Source organism: Carcharhinus amblyrhynchos, chromosome 8 (genome assembly GCF_965287045.1).
Source record: "Carcharhinus amblyrhynchos chromosome 8, sCarAmb.v2.hapA, whole genome shotgun sequence".
NCBI classification, from domain to species: domain Eukaryota; kingdom Metazoa; phylum Chordata; class Chondrichthyes; order Carcharhiniformes; family Carcharhinidae; genus Carcharhinus; species Carcharhinus amblyrhynchos.
In genome coordinates, this window is record NC_137331.1 from 83,203,847 (window position 1) to 83,224,866 (window position 21,020).

Sequence of the window (21,020 nt, forward strand, 5' to 3'; positions counted from 1 at the left end):
TCGTTTTTGGACTGCGGGAGGAAACCGGAGGAAACCCACGCAGACCCAGGGAGAACGTACAAGCTCCACACAGACAGTGACCCAAGCCAGGAATCCCACCCAGGTCCCTGATGCAATGAGGCAGCAGTGCTAACCACTGTGCCACTATACCACCCACATTTAATGTACTCCACAGCTTTATGTTTAAAACAAGAAGTATTTCTTGTTCTTTGTCCAGCAGTTCCTCAGTGTGGCACCAAAGTACCAGCTGATGAGATGGTGCTTAAATTCTTATAGGGCTTGAATTCACAAGTTTCTCAGGAGTTCTACTGCTGAACCAAGGCTGGCACCTAAATTCGAGATTGGTTGAAATCTTTTTGTTAGGAAAGACAAATGACCCTTTTAAATCTCAAGACTCCTTTTACATTAATTCTCAAATCTACAGATAGATTGAGCATTTCTTTTCATTATGCATGCAAAGAATGCACATACAGCTTCAAACTTCCATTATTCTGAGGTGGAACCATCATGTGTCATTTGCTTCAAACTGTAAACTTGAGCAAGGTCTTGAAAGAGACACAGATCTCAATGGATAAATGTTAATATGGTGTTGTTAACTAAGTAGCAGTTCTTGTTGTTTTGCCAAACATTTTCCAAGGGAAAACATAATAACAGAAACTTGTGCCAATTGTTGGAGTTACTAGTGTTTGTTCATTCCTGTACAATATTACATTGCCAGATACTGCAAGGCCAAAGTAACATTAAAATATTTCAGTGTTGTAGGCAAGTGAAATATTTATCTGAAAATTAAAATTGCAAATGTGCCAGGTTGTCTTTGATAAAACATATTTTGCCAATTTGTTTGTTAGGAGTACAAGGAATTGTGGATGCCTATCGCAACTGTCTTCCTCAAGTCAGACTATACGGACCCACAAACTTCGCCCCGATAATAAACCACATGGCAAGATTTGCAGCTGCAGCAGCACAGCAGTCAACAGCTTCTGTGAGTATAAAGAAAAACTAGAGATAAAAAATAAAATTGAAGATGCAGGAAATCAGTCAATGCCTGAGAGAAAACAATGAAAGATGAGCTTTTGTGTAAGATGGCTTCCTTTCATCAGCGTCATACTCCAGTGTTTTGTAACTGCAGTGAGAATATTTGCCTGGTTATGGGTGTTCGATTTTGGACAAGCTGCTCATTCTCGATTTCCTCTTTGATATTATTTATTCTTGTCGCATGTATTAGTATACAGTGAAAAGTATTGTTTCTTGCACGCTATACAGACAAAGCTTAGAGAAGGAAACAAGAGTGCGCAGAATGTAGTGTTACAGTCGCAGTTAGGGTATAGAGAAAGCTCAATTTGTTGCGAGGTAGGTCCATTCAAAAGTCTGGTAGCAGCAGGGAAGAAGCTTTTCTTGAGTCAGTTGGTACATGACCTCAGACTTTTGCATCTTTTTCCCGATGAGAGAAGGTGTAAGAGACAATGTCCAGGGTGCGTGGCCTCCTTAATTATGCTGGCTGCTTTGCCGAGGCATCGGGAAGTGTAGACAGTGTCAATGGATGGAGGAGGCCTTTTTTTTCCAGTTCCAGTTTTATCACGTATAACTAATTGATCCTTATGGATATCATTATAATCACTTTGGATCGGCAGAACTGTTGCATGGGGGGGAATGGGTGAAGGAGTACATGAGAGAAGGTTAATCAATCTATAGGATTCCACCTAATCTGAAAGTGGAACTGATCCACTTCAGATCAGCCATGATCTTGTTGAATGGCGGGGCAGGCTCGAAGGGCAAGATGGCCTACTCCTCCTATTTCTTATGTTCTTATGTAATCTGTTTTATTTGTATGAAGCCTTTTTTATTATTCTTCCATGGAATGTGAGTATCATTGGCTGAAACAGCATTTGTAGCCCACCCCTGAGTTTTCCCCTTGAATTGGATGTCTCACTTGGCCCTTTTAGAAAGCAGTTAAGAGTCACCCAGATTGCTGTGGATCTGGAGTCACATGTAAGCCAGATAGGTAAGGACAACAGATTTCCTTCCCTAAAGGACATTAGTGAACCAGATGGGTTTTAATGACAATCAACAATAGTTTCATGGTGACTATTGGACTTTTAATTACAGATTTTTAGTGAATTTAAATTCCACCATCTGTCACAGTAGGGTGCAAACCCAGTCCCCAGAGCATTGCTCTGGACCTCTGGATTACTGGTCCAATGACAATCCCACTACTCAACCACCTCTTCAATATTTCTGTAAGTTATTGTTATAAGAGTGGTATTTTTGAAGATTCTGTCATTTTATTGACTGAACATATATCACAGAAGATGTTTTATGTAATCGGATAAATCAATACAAAATGAATGAATAAATGGTCTGATCTAGTAAATATTTTAGATTGCTGTTTCTTTTAAATAACATAGAATCCCTACAGTGCAGAAGGAGGCCATTCAGCCCATTGAGTCTGCACCGATAACAATCCCACCCAGGCCCCATCCATGTAACTCCATGCATTTAACCCTAGCTAGTCCCCCTGACACTAAGGGAAAATTTAGCATGGCCAAGTCACCTAATCCGCACATCTTTGGACTTTGGATATCTCATTTTCTGATTGGCAAATTGTGATGCTGTAGGACAACAGCAGAACAGATGGTATTAAAGAATGAACAGATAGGTGGCAGATACGGCTCATTGAGGAAACATGTAAAGTAATAGAAATTGAAAAATTAGAATATAGGAAGGCCATATATCTTTTTAAATGCTAAGATTTCAAATGGTGTATCAGAGCAGAAAGACACTTTTCTGACATTCAAAGAACAAAGGAAAGTACAGGCCTTTTGGCCTCCAAGCCTGTGAAGATTATGATTCATATAATCATCCAGATGCCTCTTAAATGTTGCTAATGTGCCTGTTTCCACCACATCCTCTGGCAGTGTGTTCAAAGCTACTCTCTGCATGAAAAACTTCCTCCTCACATCTCCCTTAAACCTTCCCTCTCTCACCTTGAACCTGTGCCCCCTTGTAATTGACACTTCAGCCCTGGGAAAAAAGCCTCTAACTATCCACTCTGTCTATGCCTGTCATGATTTTGTAGACCTCTATTAGGTCTCCCCTCAGCCTCTGTCTTTCCAGTAAAAGCAATCCTAGTTTATTCAAGCTCTCCTCATAGTCAACACCTTTTGAGACCAGGCAACATCCTGGTGAACCTTCTTTGCATTCTTTCCAAAGCTTCCATGTTCTTCTGATAGTGTGGAGACCAGAACTGCACACAGTACTCCAAATGTGGCCTAACCAAGGTTTAATATAGCTGCAACATGATTTCCCAACTCTTGTACTCAGTGTCCTGGCCGATGAAGGCAAGCACGCCATATGCTTTCTTAATCACCTTAGCCACCTGTGTTGCCACTTTGAGGAACTTTGGACTTGCACGCCCAGATCCCTCTGTTCCTAAGGGTCCTGTTAATGTTCCTAAAGGTTCTGCCATTTATAATATAATTCATACCTAAATTTGATCCTCCAATGCATCACCTCGCATTCATCCAGATTAAATTCCATCCGCCATTTCTGTGCCCAAGTCTCCAATCTATCTATATCCTGCTGTATCCTCTGACAATGCCTGGCATTATCAGCAACTCCACCAATCTTTGTGTCATCCACAAATGTACTAATCAGACCACCAACATTTTCATCCAAATCATTTACATATACTACAAACAACAGAGATGCCAGCACTGATCCTTGCGGAACACCACTAGTTACAGATCTCCATTCTGAAAAACACCCTTCAGCCATTACTCTGTCTTCTATGACAAAGCCAGTTGTGTGTCCATCTTGCGAACCCACCCCAAATCCCAGGTGATTTTAGTTTGGATCTGCCTGTTTGCCCTATCCCTTTCCCCCGCCCAGCCATGTTCCTGACCATCCAGGGGCCATATTGGCCTCTGTGCCCCTAACATGGTCATCCTGACTGCTGCAGAGCAGTAGTGATTCCCTCCAGCATTAGGTCACACTGGCAGGTGGGAACATCCAGTGTTCCCAGAAGATACAGCATTAAGCCATTTAATCAGATGTTAATTCATTTAAATTCATTCAAATTTTTCATGCCCTTTTAGGCTTGAATCTGATTATGTCACAGTGTAATGCATACTGGCACAAATTCTGGTATGGTCCCCTTGCAAGATTTAGTAGCCCTAACAAGATTTGTGCTCAGGGTGGATGGGCCTGGAAAACCCCCACTCCTTATCACTTAGTTAGTGTTGTTGAATCACCAGAATGAAAAATAAATTACCCATGGGCAGTAGGGTGTTTAAATTTCAAATATCTCTGATCTGCCTACTTTTTAGATAAGATGCTTTCTCTTAGGTATGATTCAAAATTCTCTGAGTGTACATTTGATTGCCATGTTTGAATATGGATAAAGTACAGTAAAAGACTGACCACAAATTTCAACTTGTAAATTGTTCAATTTCAATTGGTGTGATAAGAGATGATTCAATGTGGAAAGAAAACAATGCTTCACATTTAAAGATATGGAGGCAGAACCAGAAATATGTTTTGAGGAGTGTGCATATTACAGAGGTGCTGGAAGTCTTAAAGTGCATCAAGGTAGATAAATCCCCGGGACCTGATGAAGTGTATCGCAGGACATTGTGGGAGGCTAGGGAGGAAATTGCAGGTCCCCTAGCCAAGATATTTGAATCATTGATAGTCACGGGTGAGGTGCCTGAAGATTGGAGAGTGGCAAATGTTATGTCTTTGTTTAAAAAGGGCTGCAGGGAAAAGCCTGGGAACTGCAGGCCAGTGAGCCTCACATCTGAGATGGATAAGTTCATAGAAATCATAAAAACGCTACAGTGCAGAACGAGGCCATTGGGCCCATCAAGTCTGCACCGGCCACAAACCCACCCATGCCATATCCCTACATATTTACCTGCTAATCCCTCTAACCTACAACTCAGGACACTAAGAGGCAATTTTTTTTAGCATGGCCAATCAACCTAACCTGCACATCTTTGGACTGAGAGGAAACCAGAGCACCCAGAGGAAACTGACACAGACACAAGGAGAATGTGCAAACTCCACACAGACAGTGACCCAAGCTGGGAATTGAACGCAGGTTCCTGGAGCTGTGAAGCGTCAGTGCTTACCACTGTGCTATCATGCCGCCCAAGTTGTTGAAAGGTATTTTAAGAGGCAAGATCTACAGGCATTTAGAGACCCAATGACTGATTTGCGATAGTCAGTATGGCTTTGTGAGTGGAAAATCATGACTCACAAAATTGATTGAGTTTTTTGAATGGGTACCCAAGAAGGTAGACGAGGGCAGTGCAGTTGATGTTGTGTATATGGACTTTAGCAAGGCCTTTGACAAGGTACTACATGGTAGGTTGTTGCATAAGGTTAAATCTCACGGGATCCAGGATGAGATATCTAAATGGATACGAAATTGGCTTCTTCACAGAAGCCAGAGGGTGGTTGTAGAGAGTTGTTTTTCAAATTGGGGCCTGTGACCAGCGGTGTGCCTCAGGGATCAGTGCTGGGCCTAGTGTTATTTGTCATTTATTTTAATGATTTGGATAGAATATAGGAGGCACAGTTAGTAAGTTTGCAGATGATACTAAGATTGGTAGCATAGTGGACAGTGAAGAAAGTTACCTCCAATTGCAATCGGGATCTTGATCAATTGGGCCAGTGGGCTGATGAATGTCAGATGGAGTTTAATTTAGACAGTGCGATGTAATGCATTTTGGTAGATTGAACTAAGGCAGGACTTACTCAGTTAATGATAGGGCTTTGGGGAGAGTTACAGAACAAAGAGATCTAGGGGTATATGTTCACAGCTTCTTGAAAGTGGAGTCACAGGTGGACAGAGTGGTGAAGAAGGCATTCGACATGCTTGGTTTCATTGGTCAGAACATACAATACAGGAGTTGGAATGTTTTGTTGAAGTTGTCCAAGGATATTATTAAACTAGAAAGAGTGCAGAAATGATTTAAGAACATAAGAAATAGGAGCAGGAGTAGGCCATCTAGTCCCTCGAGCCTGCACCACCATTCAATAAGGTCATGGCTGATTTACTAAGATGCTATGGGGACTTGATGGATTGAATTATAAGGAGAGGCTGGATAGAGTGGGATTTTTTTTCTCTGACACGTAGGAGGCTGAAGGGTGAACTTAGAGGTCTATAAACTAGTGAGGGGCATAGATCAGCTAGATTGCAATATATTTTCCCAAAGGTAGGGGAGTCTAAAACTAGAGAACATAGGTTTAAGGTGAGAGGAGAGAGAGATACAAAAGTGTCCAGAAGGACAATTTTTTCAGAGGGTGGTGAATGTATGGAACAAACTGCCAGAGGTAGTAGTATAGGTGGGTACAATTTTGTCTTTTAAAAAGCATTTAGATAGTTACATGGGTACAATGGGTATGGAGGGATATGGGTCAAATGTGGGCAATTGGAATTAGCTTAGGGCCCCTTGGGGGGGGGGAAAAAAGGGCGGCATGGACAAATTGGGCTGAAGGGCCTGTTTCCATGCTGTTAACCTCTGTGACTCTATGCAGGGTGGATAATTCAACTGTTGTTACTCCAGAAACTTGAAGTGAATTATTCACTGTAGGTAAAATTATATTGAATTTCACACTGACATTTATCATGTCACCCATTGCTGGCATTTTTTTAGGATGAATACTGAGGCTGTGTAATACATGGGTTTCAGTTACTTTCCTCTGGAGTTCTAATGCCCATTTATAAATCACAGATTTTGAAGTTTTTTCATTTTCTGATGGCATTTTTTTGGAAGCATAGATCAGTACAAAGTATTGTTTTACAAGTATAGTAGCCCTCTGACATCTCATTCTATTCTTTTGGAGGCTATTCTTTTGCCACCAAGAAGTGATAAATAAATGTTAATGTAATGTTTAATATACCACTGGATTTTCATTAGAGTGGAGCTGAATGTATCCTATCTCTGTCCAAAGATAGGAAAGCGATTAGTCATGAAATATAAAGGAAAGGCCTGGATTGTAGGACACATTTCCTGTCATTTACACCTTCAAAACACTCTATATGTAAGAAATATCAGTGCTTCTGTAACCAGCATCGCCAAGGTGCAACTGATGTTACCCTGTTTTTTGCATCTTCTGATAATATATCTGCTGATACTTGGATGCAGTGTTGTTCATTCTGCACAACATCCAGTGGCAGTGGCATCAGTAAAGCAAATTCTCTGCTGGCTTAACTGAAGATGAAAATCTGACATGGAAGTGAGAGACTTCAGAATGTCTCAATGTGATTGTTTTCTTCAAGGATTTATAATTTATACTTTACAATTATATTAATATTGTATATTTGTATATATTTGATGTTTGGTCATTGATAGGTAAAAAATTATATTTAAGCACAGCATTAATGTGACCTCTTTGTTACTAACTTTGTTCTGTGAAAATCTCTTTTTTTAACAGCAATATTTCATCCTCCTGATCATCACAGATGGAGTGATAACAGATTTAGATAATACAAGACAGGCCATTGTGAATGCCTCTAAGTTGCCAATGTCCATCATCATTGTTGGTGTGGGTGGAGCAGATTTCAGTGCCATGGAATTTCTGGATGGTGATGATGGTGTTCTGAGATCGCCCACCGGTGAAGCAGCTGTCCGGGATATCGTCCAGTTTGTGCCTTTTAGGAAGTTTCAAAATGTAAGTATTTTATGACACATGATGGCATTAAGATGTCTATTTCACAGGTTCATATTTAACGTATTCTTGATAGTACTGCTTTGTAGGAAATCAGTGATTTAACTTTAAATTTTTGGTGCTAACCATTCCAGTAGCTCATTCTTGTCAATGTTAAAGCAGCTAGAATGTCATCTTTTTAAACTGTCTGCATCTTGATTCTGTAGTTTGCACTTTATTCCCTGTTCATTGTAAATTTGCTTGCAAGGACCTTCTACTTTAGTCAGATGAGATTAACAGATTGAAATGGTCAGTGTGATATGAACATCAGAGAGCTTTGTGTTTTATATTTTAAAAATGCATAGAATATTAATGGTGCAACTAGTAGCCTTCTTTCAGAACTGATTGATCTTTTCCTAACTGCATTTCTGGCTGTGAAAACAATCAATGTTATCTGTTATTTTCTCCAACTTTGAACTAATGAACCATAACCGTTCCAGCTTAACTATTGAATGCTGTAATTTAATTTTGTATTTGCTTTGCTGTTTCTTCAGGTATATATTATATATCTGGCATGTCCTCAACTAGCTAATGTAGGTAACGGAGAGTTTTAGTTGGTTAAGTTAATACTTGATTTCTGTGTCTGAATTAATAAGTATTTAATTCAAATTAATTCTGATGTCTTAGGATAACATTTTAAAATTTGTCCAGATCTGTGTATTGACCTGTCACCTTTCCTACAGGCTGCCAAAGAAGCTCTTGCACAAAGTGTACTTGCTGAAGTGCCTCAACAAGTGGTGTGCTACTTCAACACACGTAAAATGTGTCCTCCAAAAGAACAAAAACCTGAAGATCTCCTGGATTTCTAGTTGATGGGCAACAATGGTCCTTCAAACTTAGATCTGTGCCTGTGCCATTTCCCTCGTTAAGCTTTTGTAAATGTATTAATGAAACAACTGCATCTGGTTAGTCTGTTTTGAAGGAAAAAGTGAACAAAGTTGTTTTTCTCCCTGCTGTGTAACTTGCAAGGCATGTAAAATGGGACCCTCTTCCCACAATGAGTTGTTCTATTGATCTGCTCTCGTGATGCAAATTATGGGTGTGCCTGTCTGCATGTGATTGCCTTTGTTCAAAGCGATGGAATCTTGAATTGGAAAACAGTATTAAATTGAGCACCTTTTCATGTTCAGCTGCATGTCACAGCATGCCACCCAGCTAAGTTAATTAGCCTCAACAGGCTATTAAGAGAAACCTTTAAGTTAGAGTTCATGCTTCTGACTCTGGGGAGTGTGGATAATTAGATATTGAGGACAACACAGTGCTGATGCTTGATTAGCTCACTGACTTTTTAAAAAAATCTTTCCTGTGTAAGTCGCCAATTGGATGAGACTTTGGCAGGTTGTTTGTTCCTGTGGAACTGTACAAACTTTCCCTGTATTCAAGAAAGGAGGGATATGGAAAGAAAATTAAAGTTTTAAAAATTCCATGCGGATTCCACATGATGTCTAGGTCATTATGTGGAGTTGATCCAGGGTATACCTAGTAATCCACATCATTAGATCAGCTCCTGGTGTGAGCAGACATGAAGTGGTGGTTTGCAGTGCATGGGAAGAGAGAAGTCGAAAGAAAATGAAAGTACTTTTATGTTAAAAGTTGGCATTCCCCATATTTTCCATTACATGCAATAGCTTTCTGTTGAATTACTCATCCAAACATCACTGCACCATTCTCTTCCCCAGAAACACCTCTGAATTGATTTATTAAATGTTTAGCAAAATTTACTTTGTTTAAATATTCTAAAACAATATTGAAAATAAATCATGCAATGATTTTGCTTTTGTTATGCTTTACAGAAGATTATTTCCGATTTTGTTTTCAGTTGATAGACTTGACTTTTTTTTATAGTGGTCTCATTTCCCCAATTTGGCCAAGTACACATGTTTAGTATAAGCATCAGTTGTAACCTTGAACTGGAAAATGACGTGTACAGTGTGCTTTTAATATAACACCACGCAGTATATTTAGCCAAAATTACCAAAGATTAAAAATAAGGAAAAGCTGAGTTGTTTCATTTGCCAATGAGATTTGATGAACAATGCTTGTGGCATTTTCTTCAATAAAGAAATCATGAAACATCGTTTTCCATATGCTGTTTGCTTTGAGTTGATCTGTTGTTCTGTTAATATGGCTGGTAAAATAATTAAGAATTTTGATTGTTGCTGATGTTTCAAGATTTTTTTGGTTTGCAAGTCAGTTGGGGGCTACACTGTGAAGACTATTAAGCTTGTGCTCCAAGCTAGCAGAAAAAAAAAATCACAATTTTTTAATTTCACAAAAAGCTTTCTATTAACTATTGCATTTTGGGTGGGAGAGGAGGTGAATAAGGGAATGCTGGGTAAACAATGATGAAGGTATAACACGTTTGGAAAGACAAGAAAAACTCAGTTCCTCATTTACATTCACCACATACAGAGAGGTCGAGGGAAGGGATTTTTTATTAGCTCCCATGAGTGTTCAAGTCTCTGAAATGACCAGAAATGGGATCTGCAGATGAAATGCTGATTTAGCCTGTGCTTAGTGCAAATACATTAAATATTATTGAATTTGTGGTGCTCAACTATGTTGGCTGACCACTAGGTTAGACCTGGTATTAAACTAACATTTCCAGGTTAAATTTGCATCTACATCCTGTGTAACTAGTCCAAACTTGTTCCTGAGATCAGAGTCTGAAATATTCGTGGAGGGTCCCAGGTAATGGAAATCAACATTGGAAGTTTACACTTTTGGACAATTTTTTATTTAATATTACAGATAGGGTATCTGAAGATGCATTTTCTGGTGTGATTACTCATGAGGTCATTGAATATCTTACAGCACAACATTCAAGTCTTAGCATTGACCAATCTGTTCCTTTGTTCTTTAGACAATATGGCTGGAAAGCCTTCTTTCCCCCACAAAGGACGTGATGACTCTTGGCACCTGTTTCAGCCACAATGTATCTCCCCTTTAAAAGGTGCAGGTTCATTTTGCAAGGTGCACACTTATTTTGCACACATGACATACAATTTTTATGGGTGCTACTCACGACTGATGCTGTGGCCAGCTAATCAATAACACAGCTCTGGCTGGGTGCAGCGATCACTGAAGTTGCCTTGCTGTTTGCATTACAATGGGTGAGGGCAGGATAACTGCTCATTGCCACTTCAGGTTTGTTTTTGGGGCCATCCATTTAGGCCTTCCTTTATATTTACCTGTGATTTTTTTTTTTCATTTCTACCTCAAATTATCTTCATATTGATGTGGCTACATTCCCCTCAACTTCACACCCCTCATCTTTATACTTCTGAAATACCTTGTCACATACTTTCATAACATAAATTAATTGCATTTTTTAAAATTAATTTCATTGTTGCTTTCAAAAAGGCTGGCCAAATATGAATAAGTTTTTAGAAATATGTATGAACTGGCCCTGATGAATCAGCATGTTTCATCTTTTATTAAAAGAATAAGTAACCTGATTTAGTTCATTAAGGAATTGACATGGTGGATGGGTAAATGATGTGGAAATGGCATACATAGTACACAAACAATACTTCCAACTGTATGTTAATATATGTGACAATAATAAATAAAATAAAATCATTTGGTGTAGATTCCCCCAAAGCCAGTCAGCTCTAAGCCTCATTACAGCCTTGGCACAATTATGGATGAAAAAGCACAATTTAAGAGGTGAGTCAGGGTGAATGCCCTTGACATCAAATTAGTATTTAGCCAAGTGCGACATAAAGAAAGGCCAGAAAAAAAAACAAAGTCAATAGGGGGGAAGTGGGTTGAGGGGGGAAGTGGGTTGAGGTGGGAAGTCTCCACTTCTCAAAGTCATATCTCACACAAAGGAATTTGGGTGTGGTTGTTGGAAACTAATCTCATTAATCCAACAACATCATTGCAGGAGTTCCTCAGGGTAATGCCCTAGGCCTGAGTGAATTTAGTTGCTTCATTAATGACTTTTTGTCCATCGTAAAATCAGAGATGGGAATGTTCACTGATGAGTATACAACATGAAGTATCACTAAAGACTTATGTACTGAAGCCATCCATACACATGTACACCAAGACATAGGCTTGGCCTAATAAAGGGAAGTAACTTTTACTCTACGTAAATGTCAATGATCCTCTCCAACAAGAGAGAATGTAACCATTTCCTCTTAGTACTCAAAAACATTACCATCACTGAAATACCAATATCAACATTCTGGAGGTTACCACTAACTAGAAATTTAAGGCATATAAATACTGTGGCTAGAAGAGCAGGTCAAAGACTGGGAATTCTATTGGGCAGAACTCACCTCCTATAGGAAAGATGTAGAAGCTATTGAGAGGGTACAGAGGAGATTTACAAGGATGTTGCCTGGACTGGGAGGCATGCCTTATGAAGTTAGGTTGAGGGAGCTGGGACTCTTTTCCCTGGAGAGACGAAGGTTGAGAGGCGACCTGATAGAAGTTTACAAAATGTTGAGAGGAATAGATAGGGTGGACTCTCAGAGGCTATTTCCCCGGGTTGAAATGGTTGCTACGAGAGGACACAGATTTAAGGTGCAAGGAGGGAAGTTCAGAAGTGATGTTAGGGGTAAGTTTTTCACTCAGAGGGTGGTGAGTGAATGGAATCGGCTGCCGTCAGTGGTGGTGGAGGCGAACTCGCTGGGGTCTTTTAAAAGATTTCTGGATGAGTATATGGGGTTTAATGAGATTGAGGGTTATAGATAGGTCTGTAGGTTGGTAGGTGTTGATGTGATCGGTGCAACTCGTGGGCCGAAGGGCCTGTTTGTGCTGTAGTGTTCTATGTTCTATGTTCCTGACTCCCCAGTGCCTGTCAATGATCTGCCAGGCACAAGTCAGAAGTGTAATGGAATACTTCCCACTTGCCTGGATGAGTGTACTTTCAAGAACACTCAAAAAAATTCAATACCATTTAAGACAATGTAGCTTCTTGATTGATACCCCAACCACCACCTTAAAGAATCATCCCCTCCACCACTGATGTACAGTGGAAGCCATGTATACTATCTAGAAGATATACTGCAGAACTTGCCATGCTTCTTTCAAGAAACCATACCAAACCTGTGATTGCGGTCATATCATAGGACATGGGCAGTGGGCATGTAAGTGTGAGATAATGCACTTGGGCTGGACAAACAAGGCAAGGAAATATATGACGAACAGCAGGACCCTGGGAAGTACCAAGGATTAGAGGGACTTTGGTGGGAATATACACTGGCTCATTAAGGTAGCAGGACAGGTGGACAAAGTGGTTAAGGCATATGACATAGTTGCCTTTATCAACTGAGGCATAAAGTTTAAGAGAGGTTATGCTGAAACTATGTAAAATGTTGGTTAGGCTACTGCTAGCGTATTGAATGCAGTTCTGGAACCTACATTATAGGAAGGATGTGATAGCATTGAAAAGGGTGTAAAGATGATTTACCAGGATGTTGCCTGGGCTGGAGAGTTTTAGTTATGAAGAGAGATGGGATAGGCTAGGGTTGTTTTCCTTGGAGTAGAAGAGACAGAGGGGGACATGATTGAAATGTTTAAAAATATGAATGAGATGTATAAAATTATGAGGGGCATAAATACAGTAGACAAGACACTTTTCCCTTGATGGAGGGATCAGTAACGAGAGGGCATAGGTTTAAAGTAAGGGACAGAAAGTTTTGAGTGGTTGTAAGGAAAAACCCTTTAATCCAAAGGATGGTGAGAGTCTGGAACTCTGTGCCGCAAAGGATGGTGGAGGCAGAGACTCTCTTAATATTAAGTATTTAGATGCGCACTTGCTATGCCAAGGCGTACAAGGCTTGTGGAAAATGGGAATTGGTATAGTTAGGTGGTTTGTCTTTGATTGAAACAGATGTGATGGGCCAAAGGTCATTTTTCTGTGCTCTATATTTCTTGACTCTGTGACATGGTAGTACTGCCATCACCTGTAAGTTTCCATCCTAGCCACACATTATCCTGTGAGGTCGCTGAACATTACATTACCTCGTTCAAGTTCTCTGGCACTTACCTCCATTCCTTCATTGTCACTAGGTCAAAATCCTGGAACCCCCCTTCCCAACAACACTTTGCATGTTCCTACACCAAATGGACTATAGCACTTCAAGAGGCAATTTACCAAAAACCTGCTCAAGGGCGACAAGGGATGATCAACAAATGCTGGCTTTGTCAGTGATGCCTGCATCCCATTAATGGCTTCGAAAATGACTTTCAGACGCCTTTTCAAGGTACAATTGAGAAATCCACTGAAGATTAAAGAAAATGAAATAATGATGATGGTACTAAATTGGGTTAAAAATTATTAGCAATTTGGAGATCTTTGACTTTACTTGGCATGTACTTAACAGTAATAGACATTATGGCCATAAAGAGAGGTTACTTCATAAATCTGAAAGCTATTCAGCTCATTTCAATTTCTTAGATTTATTTAAATTTTACCTCACTATTTTAACTGGAGCTCTATTGCGTACTAATCATTGGGTGAAGATGTCCTGGTTTCAATCCTTAATAAGTCTTTTTGCCCCCTTCTCCTGCTTTCATAACATAATTTGAAATAATATATGTGACTATCTTTTTCAATAATCCATTACCTTTTACATATCTATGCAATTACATTTCAGCTATCTCCTTTCAAGGATTTTAGAGCAAAATTTATCAAATTTATCATGTCCCTCAGTCCTCAGATGCTGATAATTAGCTTGTGGCTTTTATTTGAACTGCCTGTAAAGCTCGAAGGCTTTCCTGGTGCTTTAGTAACCAGAAATGATCCTCCTAATAGCATAATAATTTCTGTATTTTGCTCCTTCCATTTTAAAGTAATGTATCATAAAACTAAGTGAGCAATACAACTAGGTATACTAATAACACATCTAGCAAATATCTGGTCCAATATAATTGCAATGTTACACTTCACGTGTGCAATTCATAGGCATTTTTATCTCATAAAATGCTGGAAATACACAGCAGGTGTGACAGCATCTGTGGAGCGGGAAACAGAGCTAATCACATTTTTCTTCATTTCCTGATTTGCAACTTTTATGTAACATCCTATGTTAGGAATTGTGTGTTTTAAACAAAAAGCTGTGGTTTGCATACGTAAATTTAAACTAACAGCAAGGTTTATTGAAAGAGATGTTCTCTACACTGCAGAAAGTGCAAACAGAAATTAAAACGTAATCTGTGCAAACACCCAAATGACATCACCATCAAATCATGTGGTCAACTCTTCAAAGGAGACTGCAAAACTCTTAAGTATATAAGAGCAACATACACAGCATTTTGTTACACTTAGTTGACTGAAATTCTATTTAATTCACTAAGGGAGAAACTGAACTGTGGTGAAAACAGATCTCCAACAACAGATATATTAAGCAGAAATGTCACAATAAATTCTGAAGCTTTACTCAAACGCTATTTTCTGTATTCAATTGTATGGGACAGATTTGTGCACTGGTTTATGGAGCAAAACAGAGCATAATGCAGAAAACCTTCATACAACTGCTGGTTCAAAATATTCTAGAAATGGAAAGCACTGTCAGAAGGAAGTGATGGTATGGATATGCTGGTGTTGGACTGGGGTAAACACACTAAAAAGTCTGACAACACCAGGTTTTAGTCCAACCGATTTATTTGATAGTAAACTCACTAGCTTTCGAGGGGTTTCCCTCTTCTTCAGGTGAATGGAGAATTCTGGCCTCAGACAGAGCATATAAAGCACAGACAGTTTACAGATTACTGATTAGAATGCAAATCTTTACACCTAACCTGCTGTTCAAGTCCTAAAGTGGTTGACAATGTGTGTGGAAGGAGCACTGATCACAGGTTAAAGAGATGTGTATTGTCTCCAGATAGTACAGTAAGTGAGGCTTTGCAAACCCAGGCAAGTCACAGGGGTTACAGATAGTGTAACATGAACCCAAGATCCCTGTTGAGACCGTCCTCATGTGTGCAGAACTTGGCTATCAGTCTCTGCTCAGCGACTCTGCGCTGTCGTGTGTCGTGAAGGCCGCCTTGGAGAATGCTTACCCGAAGGTCAGAGGCTGAATGCCCATGACCACTGAAGTGTTCGCCAACAGGAAGGGAACAGTGTTGCCTGGTGATTGTCGAGCGATGTTCATTCATCCGTTGTCGTAGTGTCTGCATGGTCTCCCCAATGTACCATGCTTCGGGACATCCTTTCTTGCAACGTATCAGGTAGACAATGTTGGCCGAGTTGCAAGAGTATTTACCGTGTACCTGGTGGATGGTATTCTCACGTGTGATGATGACACTTCAGTGGTCACGGGCATTCAGCCTCTGACCTTCGGGTAAGCATTCTCCAAGGCGGCCTTCACGACACACGACAGCGCAGGGTCGCTGAACAGAGACTGATAGCCAAGTTCCGCACACGAGGGCGGTCTCAACAGGGATCTTGGGTTCATGTCGCACTATCTGTAACCCCCGTGACTTGCCTGGGTTTGCAAAACCTCACTTACTGTACTGTCTGGAGACAATACACATCTCTTTAACCTGTGATCAGTGCTCCTTCCACACACATTGTCGGCCACTTTAGGACGTGAACAGCAGGTTAGGTGTAAAGATTCACATTCTAATCAGTAATCTGTAAACTGTCTGTGCTTTATATGCTCTGTCTGAGGCCAGAACTCTCCATTCACCTGAAGAAGAGGGAAACCCCTCGAAAGCTAGTGAGTTTACTATCAAATAAATCGGTTGGACTAAAACCTGGTGTTGTCAGACTTTTTAGAAGGAAGTGAGGCAGGCATTTTACAATACAAAAACTGCCAGTTGCTGTTGTGGTTTGCATCTATGCAGTAAAGGAATAGTTGATGGGTGGAAAGGCCCCAAAGATTTCTTAACTCCAATATTTCCTCAAAAATAAATTCATCTATTTCCACTATTTTCCTTCCTAGTTCACTAATTTTAAATGTGACTATTTGTGTTTGCTTTGTTAAAAGGATGCCTGCAATCCATCTTACATACCCACATAAAGTACTTATTTGGCAAAGGCTTTTATTTTGCAGAATAAACTGAAGTTATTTAAATTGTAGATCCATGTTCACCGGTTACTAAAACTTGCCAGAGATACATCTACCCTTTCGAAAATATCCATGTAATAGATCATGAACAGTCTTACACTAGGTTAGTTTATTTTTCATGTTGAGTAATCTGTTGTGCAATTCTGGTATTTCATGCAATATGCTTTCAAATCACTCTCATATAAGTTTTAAAAGCCCCTTTATTGCTGTAGAACCACCTAGCCCCTGTTTTAAAAACCCAGACTGCTGCGGAATTACCAAGACCCTGTTTTAAAAGCCCCTTGACTGCTGTGCACCTACCAAGACCTTGTTTTAAAAGCCCTTCTTCTGTAGAATTACCAGGACCCTGTTTTAAAAGCCCCTTAATTGCTGTGCACCTACCAAGACCTTGTTTTAAAAGCCCTTCCACTTCTGTAGAATTACCAAGACCCTGTTTTAAAAGCCACTGCGCTGCTGTAAGACTATCAAGACCCTATTTTACAAGTCCTCTGACCCCTATGCACCTAGGAAGACCCCTGTTTGAAAGCCCCTGTCCTGCCGTAGAATGGTCAAGATCCAGTTTTAAAAGCCCCTGGACTGCTAAGCACCTACCAAGACCCTGTTTTAAAAGCCTTTGAGCTGCTACGCACCTATGAAGACCCTGATTTAAAAGCCCCTGGGCAGCTAGGCACCCAACAAGACCCTGTTTTAAAAGCCCCAGAGCCGCTATGTACCTACCAAGACCCTATTTTAAAGCCCCTGTCCTGCCGTAGAATTATCAGGATCCAGTTTTAAAAACCCCGAGCCGTAATGCACCTACCAAGACCCTGTGTTAAAAGCCCCTGAGCAGCTGTACAAGTGCACACGCTGCATTAACATCGTAAACAGAAATGACGTCCCCTGTAACCCCGCCTTGCAGACTGGCATGCGCAGTGAGATCGAACCCTGTGTCAGCAGGAGCGGGGGTTGTGGGGAGGATCCCTGTGAATGTTGTTGCGGTTCAGAGTGGTAACGCTTTATTTCTCCCCAGTCACAGTATGTAGCGATATGTGGTCTAACTTTATGTTGCATTTTCCTTCCCTCCAGAAGCAGTGAAGACAGTCTCAGTGAGAGGATAAAGAGGTGTGGTTACTCTATCAGTGTGATTTGCTGGCCAGTTTGTAGGAATGAGTCCACTCGCCTAAAGGGGCGCGGGCGGAATAGGAAGGAAACCTCCCTGTGTTGGTGTTGCCATAGTGGTGTGCAATCTGTGTTTGTATTGCTCCTTCATTCACCCTTTGCGGTGGAATTCCAGCGATTTTGTTTTCGCTGAAGTTTGAGAATAACAATGTCGATGAAGGTGTATTTGTTGGCTGCTCTTAAGTTTCTGATTAAATGTCGATTCCCTATATATTGGGAGGGAGATTCGCTCATGGTAATGTCAAGGGACGGTGGTTAGTTTTTTTATTCCTTGCTGAAGGTGGCCATTGCCTGACACGTGTGTGGAACGAATGTTACTTGTCAACCTAAGCCTGAATATTATCCAGGTCTTGCTACACGTAGGTATGAGCTGTTTCGTTATCTGGAGTTCCAATACTGCAGTTGCTAGCAGACAGCCTGACTGCTACCGTATTGATGGAGGTAAGGTCATTGCAAAAGCAACTGAAGCAGGAGACAAGGGATTTCTGGACCAGCTGTGGCAAGACTGACCCGCTGTAGAGGTTACGGTGGGCCAGCCAAAAGGCCACTGACTTTTGGTGGGACCAGAGGATCCCAGCGGTGTGCCCATCCATGGGCATTGCCCTAATCCTTCAGAAACTGCAATGATGTACTGGGGCTGAGGTGGTTGTCCTTCAGCCATGAGGGTGGGGCTGGGACAAAAAGAGCCACTCATTTGATTTGATTTATTATTGTTACATGTATTAACATACAGTGAAAAGTATTGTTTCCTGTTCCCTATACAGACAAAACATACCATTCATAGAGAAGGAAAGGAAAGGGTGCAGAATGTAGTGTTACAGTCATAGTTGGAGTGTGGAGAAAGATTAGATTCCTCAGTCCATCACTGTGCTGATGAAACTAAGTCTCAGCTTAAGGAATGGCATCTCTTCTGAATGTGCAGTTTGGAAGTTTCTGGAATCGGTTTGAGTTTGACAATTTCAGATCATACCCCTGCCCTCATTTATTTGGACACCATCCTGTTGGTGATGATTCTGCTATTTCCCATTTACACCTCCTACCAGGTTCAACTTTTGTATCTTTATCTACTTGATTACTGTCTTCTTCTTGGCCTTCTCCTTTAATCACTACTGCCTTACAGCAGACCACCTCTTTTGTTCTTTCCTGTCTTACACCGCATCCCCCTCTACAATCCCATGCCCCTGCATTTGCTTAAAAAGATCATTCACCTGAAATGTTAACTGTTTCATTCCACAGATATCGCTAAGTCTGCTCAGCACTTCAAACATTCTCTGCATTTATTTCATGTTTTAACAGTAAGTGTAATATTTTACTATTCTATTCTGTTCCCAGTCATTCCATGTACGTATTTTTTACACTTGTAGGATGTCATCTTTCCATTCGATTGTCCCATGTTATCTATATTTGTTCTTGAGATGTGGGGATAGTGGTCAGGTCACATTAATTGTTGATTGTGATCTATAGTTGCTCGAGAACGTTGCGCCTGCTCCTTGAACAGTTGTAGTCCTTGTGGTGATGGTGATCCCGCAGTAGTGTTGGGTAGGGAATTCCAAGATAATGACTCGACAATAATGGAGTAATGATGTATGAAGTTTTCAATGCTCAGTATGCTCACACCCAAATTACATCTGGTTGTGCCTGTCCTCCTGCATTTTTAATGAAAATGTCGCAGCACATAACGTTAGAATATGTTAAGAACTGCTTTGATTAAAATTTTAAGTTTTTCTCCGATTCTGGCCTCCGATAGGAATCAGGATGACTTGTACCAAAATTTTCACTTTAATTATACACTTCCTAAAAATCTATTCCTCTGTTTTTTCAAGCATAGTTAACCTTATAACTTGCTCAATTTTAAGCTGCCAAATGCTGCATGCAGGTTAAACTGTCCCGTCTCAAACCTCTCGCCCTGTCTGAAGTCTTTGACATAGCTGGCCTCACCATCTTCATGATGTGGGTATGCCGGCGTTGGACTGGCGTAAACACAGTAAAAAGTCTGACAACACCAGGTTTTAGTCCAACCTATTTATTTGATAATATTCTCACTAGCTTTCGAGGGGACAGCCTCTTCGTCAGGTGAATGGAGAGTTCCTGACGAAGAGGCTGTCCCCTCGAAAGCTAGTGAGAATATTATCAAATAAATAGGTTGGACTAAAACCTGGTGTTGTCAGACTTCTCACCATCTTCCACCAGCTCCTGTCTGTTGTTAATTAGCCAACTGGGACTGCACTCACATGTTGTGATTCTTATTTATCTAGCACAGCCAGCAAATCAACTATAATTTTTTTCCCTACTTCTGCAATATTACCTCTAGTGTCCACCAAGCCTCTATCCTGCACCCCCTTCCCTGTGCCCAACCACCTTCTGTTCCTGATTTACATGAGATGTACCCAAAAAAGTAACATCATTTTCCACATGTACATTAATGATATGCAGCTCTACCTCACTATCACTCCTCCAGTGTCTCTAAATTTTCACACTGCTTGTCCTACATTGGGTACTAGATAAACAGAAATGTTTTCTATTAAATTGGCATACCAATGACGAGAAGCTGAACTCAACTGTCCATTATAAATATTGTTACTACCAGAGCAAGTCAAAGGCTAGGAATCCTGCTGCAAGTAACTCACCACCTTACTTCCTCAAGGGCAACAGGAATGGGCAATAAATGTTGGCCAGCCAGTGACGCTGATGTCCCAGGAATGAATAAAAACCTGTAACATCCACATCCTGTGAATGAATAAATTAAAAAATATATTGGGAAGATTGAAGCCTTTAGTCATTGTCACAAACGCCATTCCCTGACCAATGGCACTGTTCCTCTCCTTGTTAACTAAAACAGAACTAGACTATTTAGTCTATCCCATGTTATAGTCTATCCCATGTTATAGTCTATCCCATGTTATAGTCTATCCCATGTTATAGTCTATCCCATGTTATAGTCTATCCCATGTTATAGTCTATCCCATGTTATAGTCTATCCCATGTTATAGTCTATCCCATGTTATAGTTGACTGCAAGGTGATTTTTCCGGTCTTATGTCTACACCATCAAGAGCAACTACTGCCATCTCTGTAACATCGACCCTCTCTGCCTTGCCTCAACTTACCTGTTGCTGAAACCCTC

The 21,020-nt window shown here is 40.5% G+C and overlaps 2 protein-coding genes across 10 annotated transcripts in view; both read left to right on the forward strand.

The window, feature by feature from the left end:
- LOC145346722 (copine-3-like) overlaps positions 1 to 9,796 on the forward strand; it is a 63,210-nt gene extending 53,414 nt beyond the window's left edge. For all 6 annotated transcript variants that reach the window (XM_080194363.1, XM_080194360.1, XM_080194362.1 and 3 more), the window contains exons 14-16: positions 849 to 982; positions 7,441 to 7,677; positions 8,397 to 9,796. In XM_080194363.1, coding sequence (XP_080050489.1) covers positions 849 to 982; positions 7,441 to 7,677; positions 8,397 to 8,522 — 497 coding nt within the window. In that variant the 3' untranslated portion in view covers positions 8,523 to 9,796. The remainder of the gene's footprint in view (positions 1 to 848; positions 983 to 7,440; positions 7,678 to 8,396) is intronic.
- Positions 9,797 to 17,644: 7,848 nt separating this feature from the next.
- LOC145346723 (copine-3-like) overlaps positions 17,645 to 21,020 on the forward strand; it is a 53,019-nt gene continuing 49,643 nt past the window's right edge. Inside the window, exons 1-2 of one of the 4 annotated variants that reach the window (XM_080194367.1) lie at positions 17,645 to 17,726; positions 19,134 to 19,192. The gene's annotated coding sequence lies outside the window, so the exon portion shown is untranslated. Of the gene's footprint in view, positions 17,754 to 19,133; positions 19,193 to 21,020 lie in introns of all 4 variants that reach the window. The other 3 variants (XM_080194366.1, XM_080194368.1, XM_080194369.1) reach the window with 3 other exon arrangements.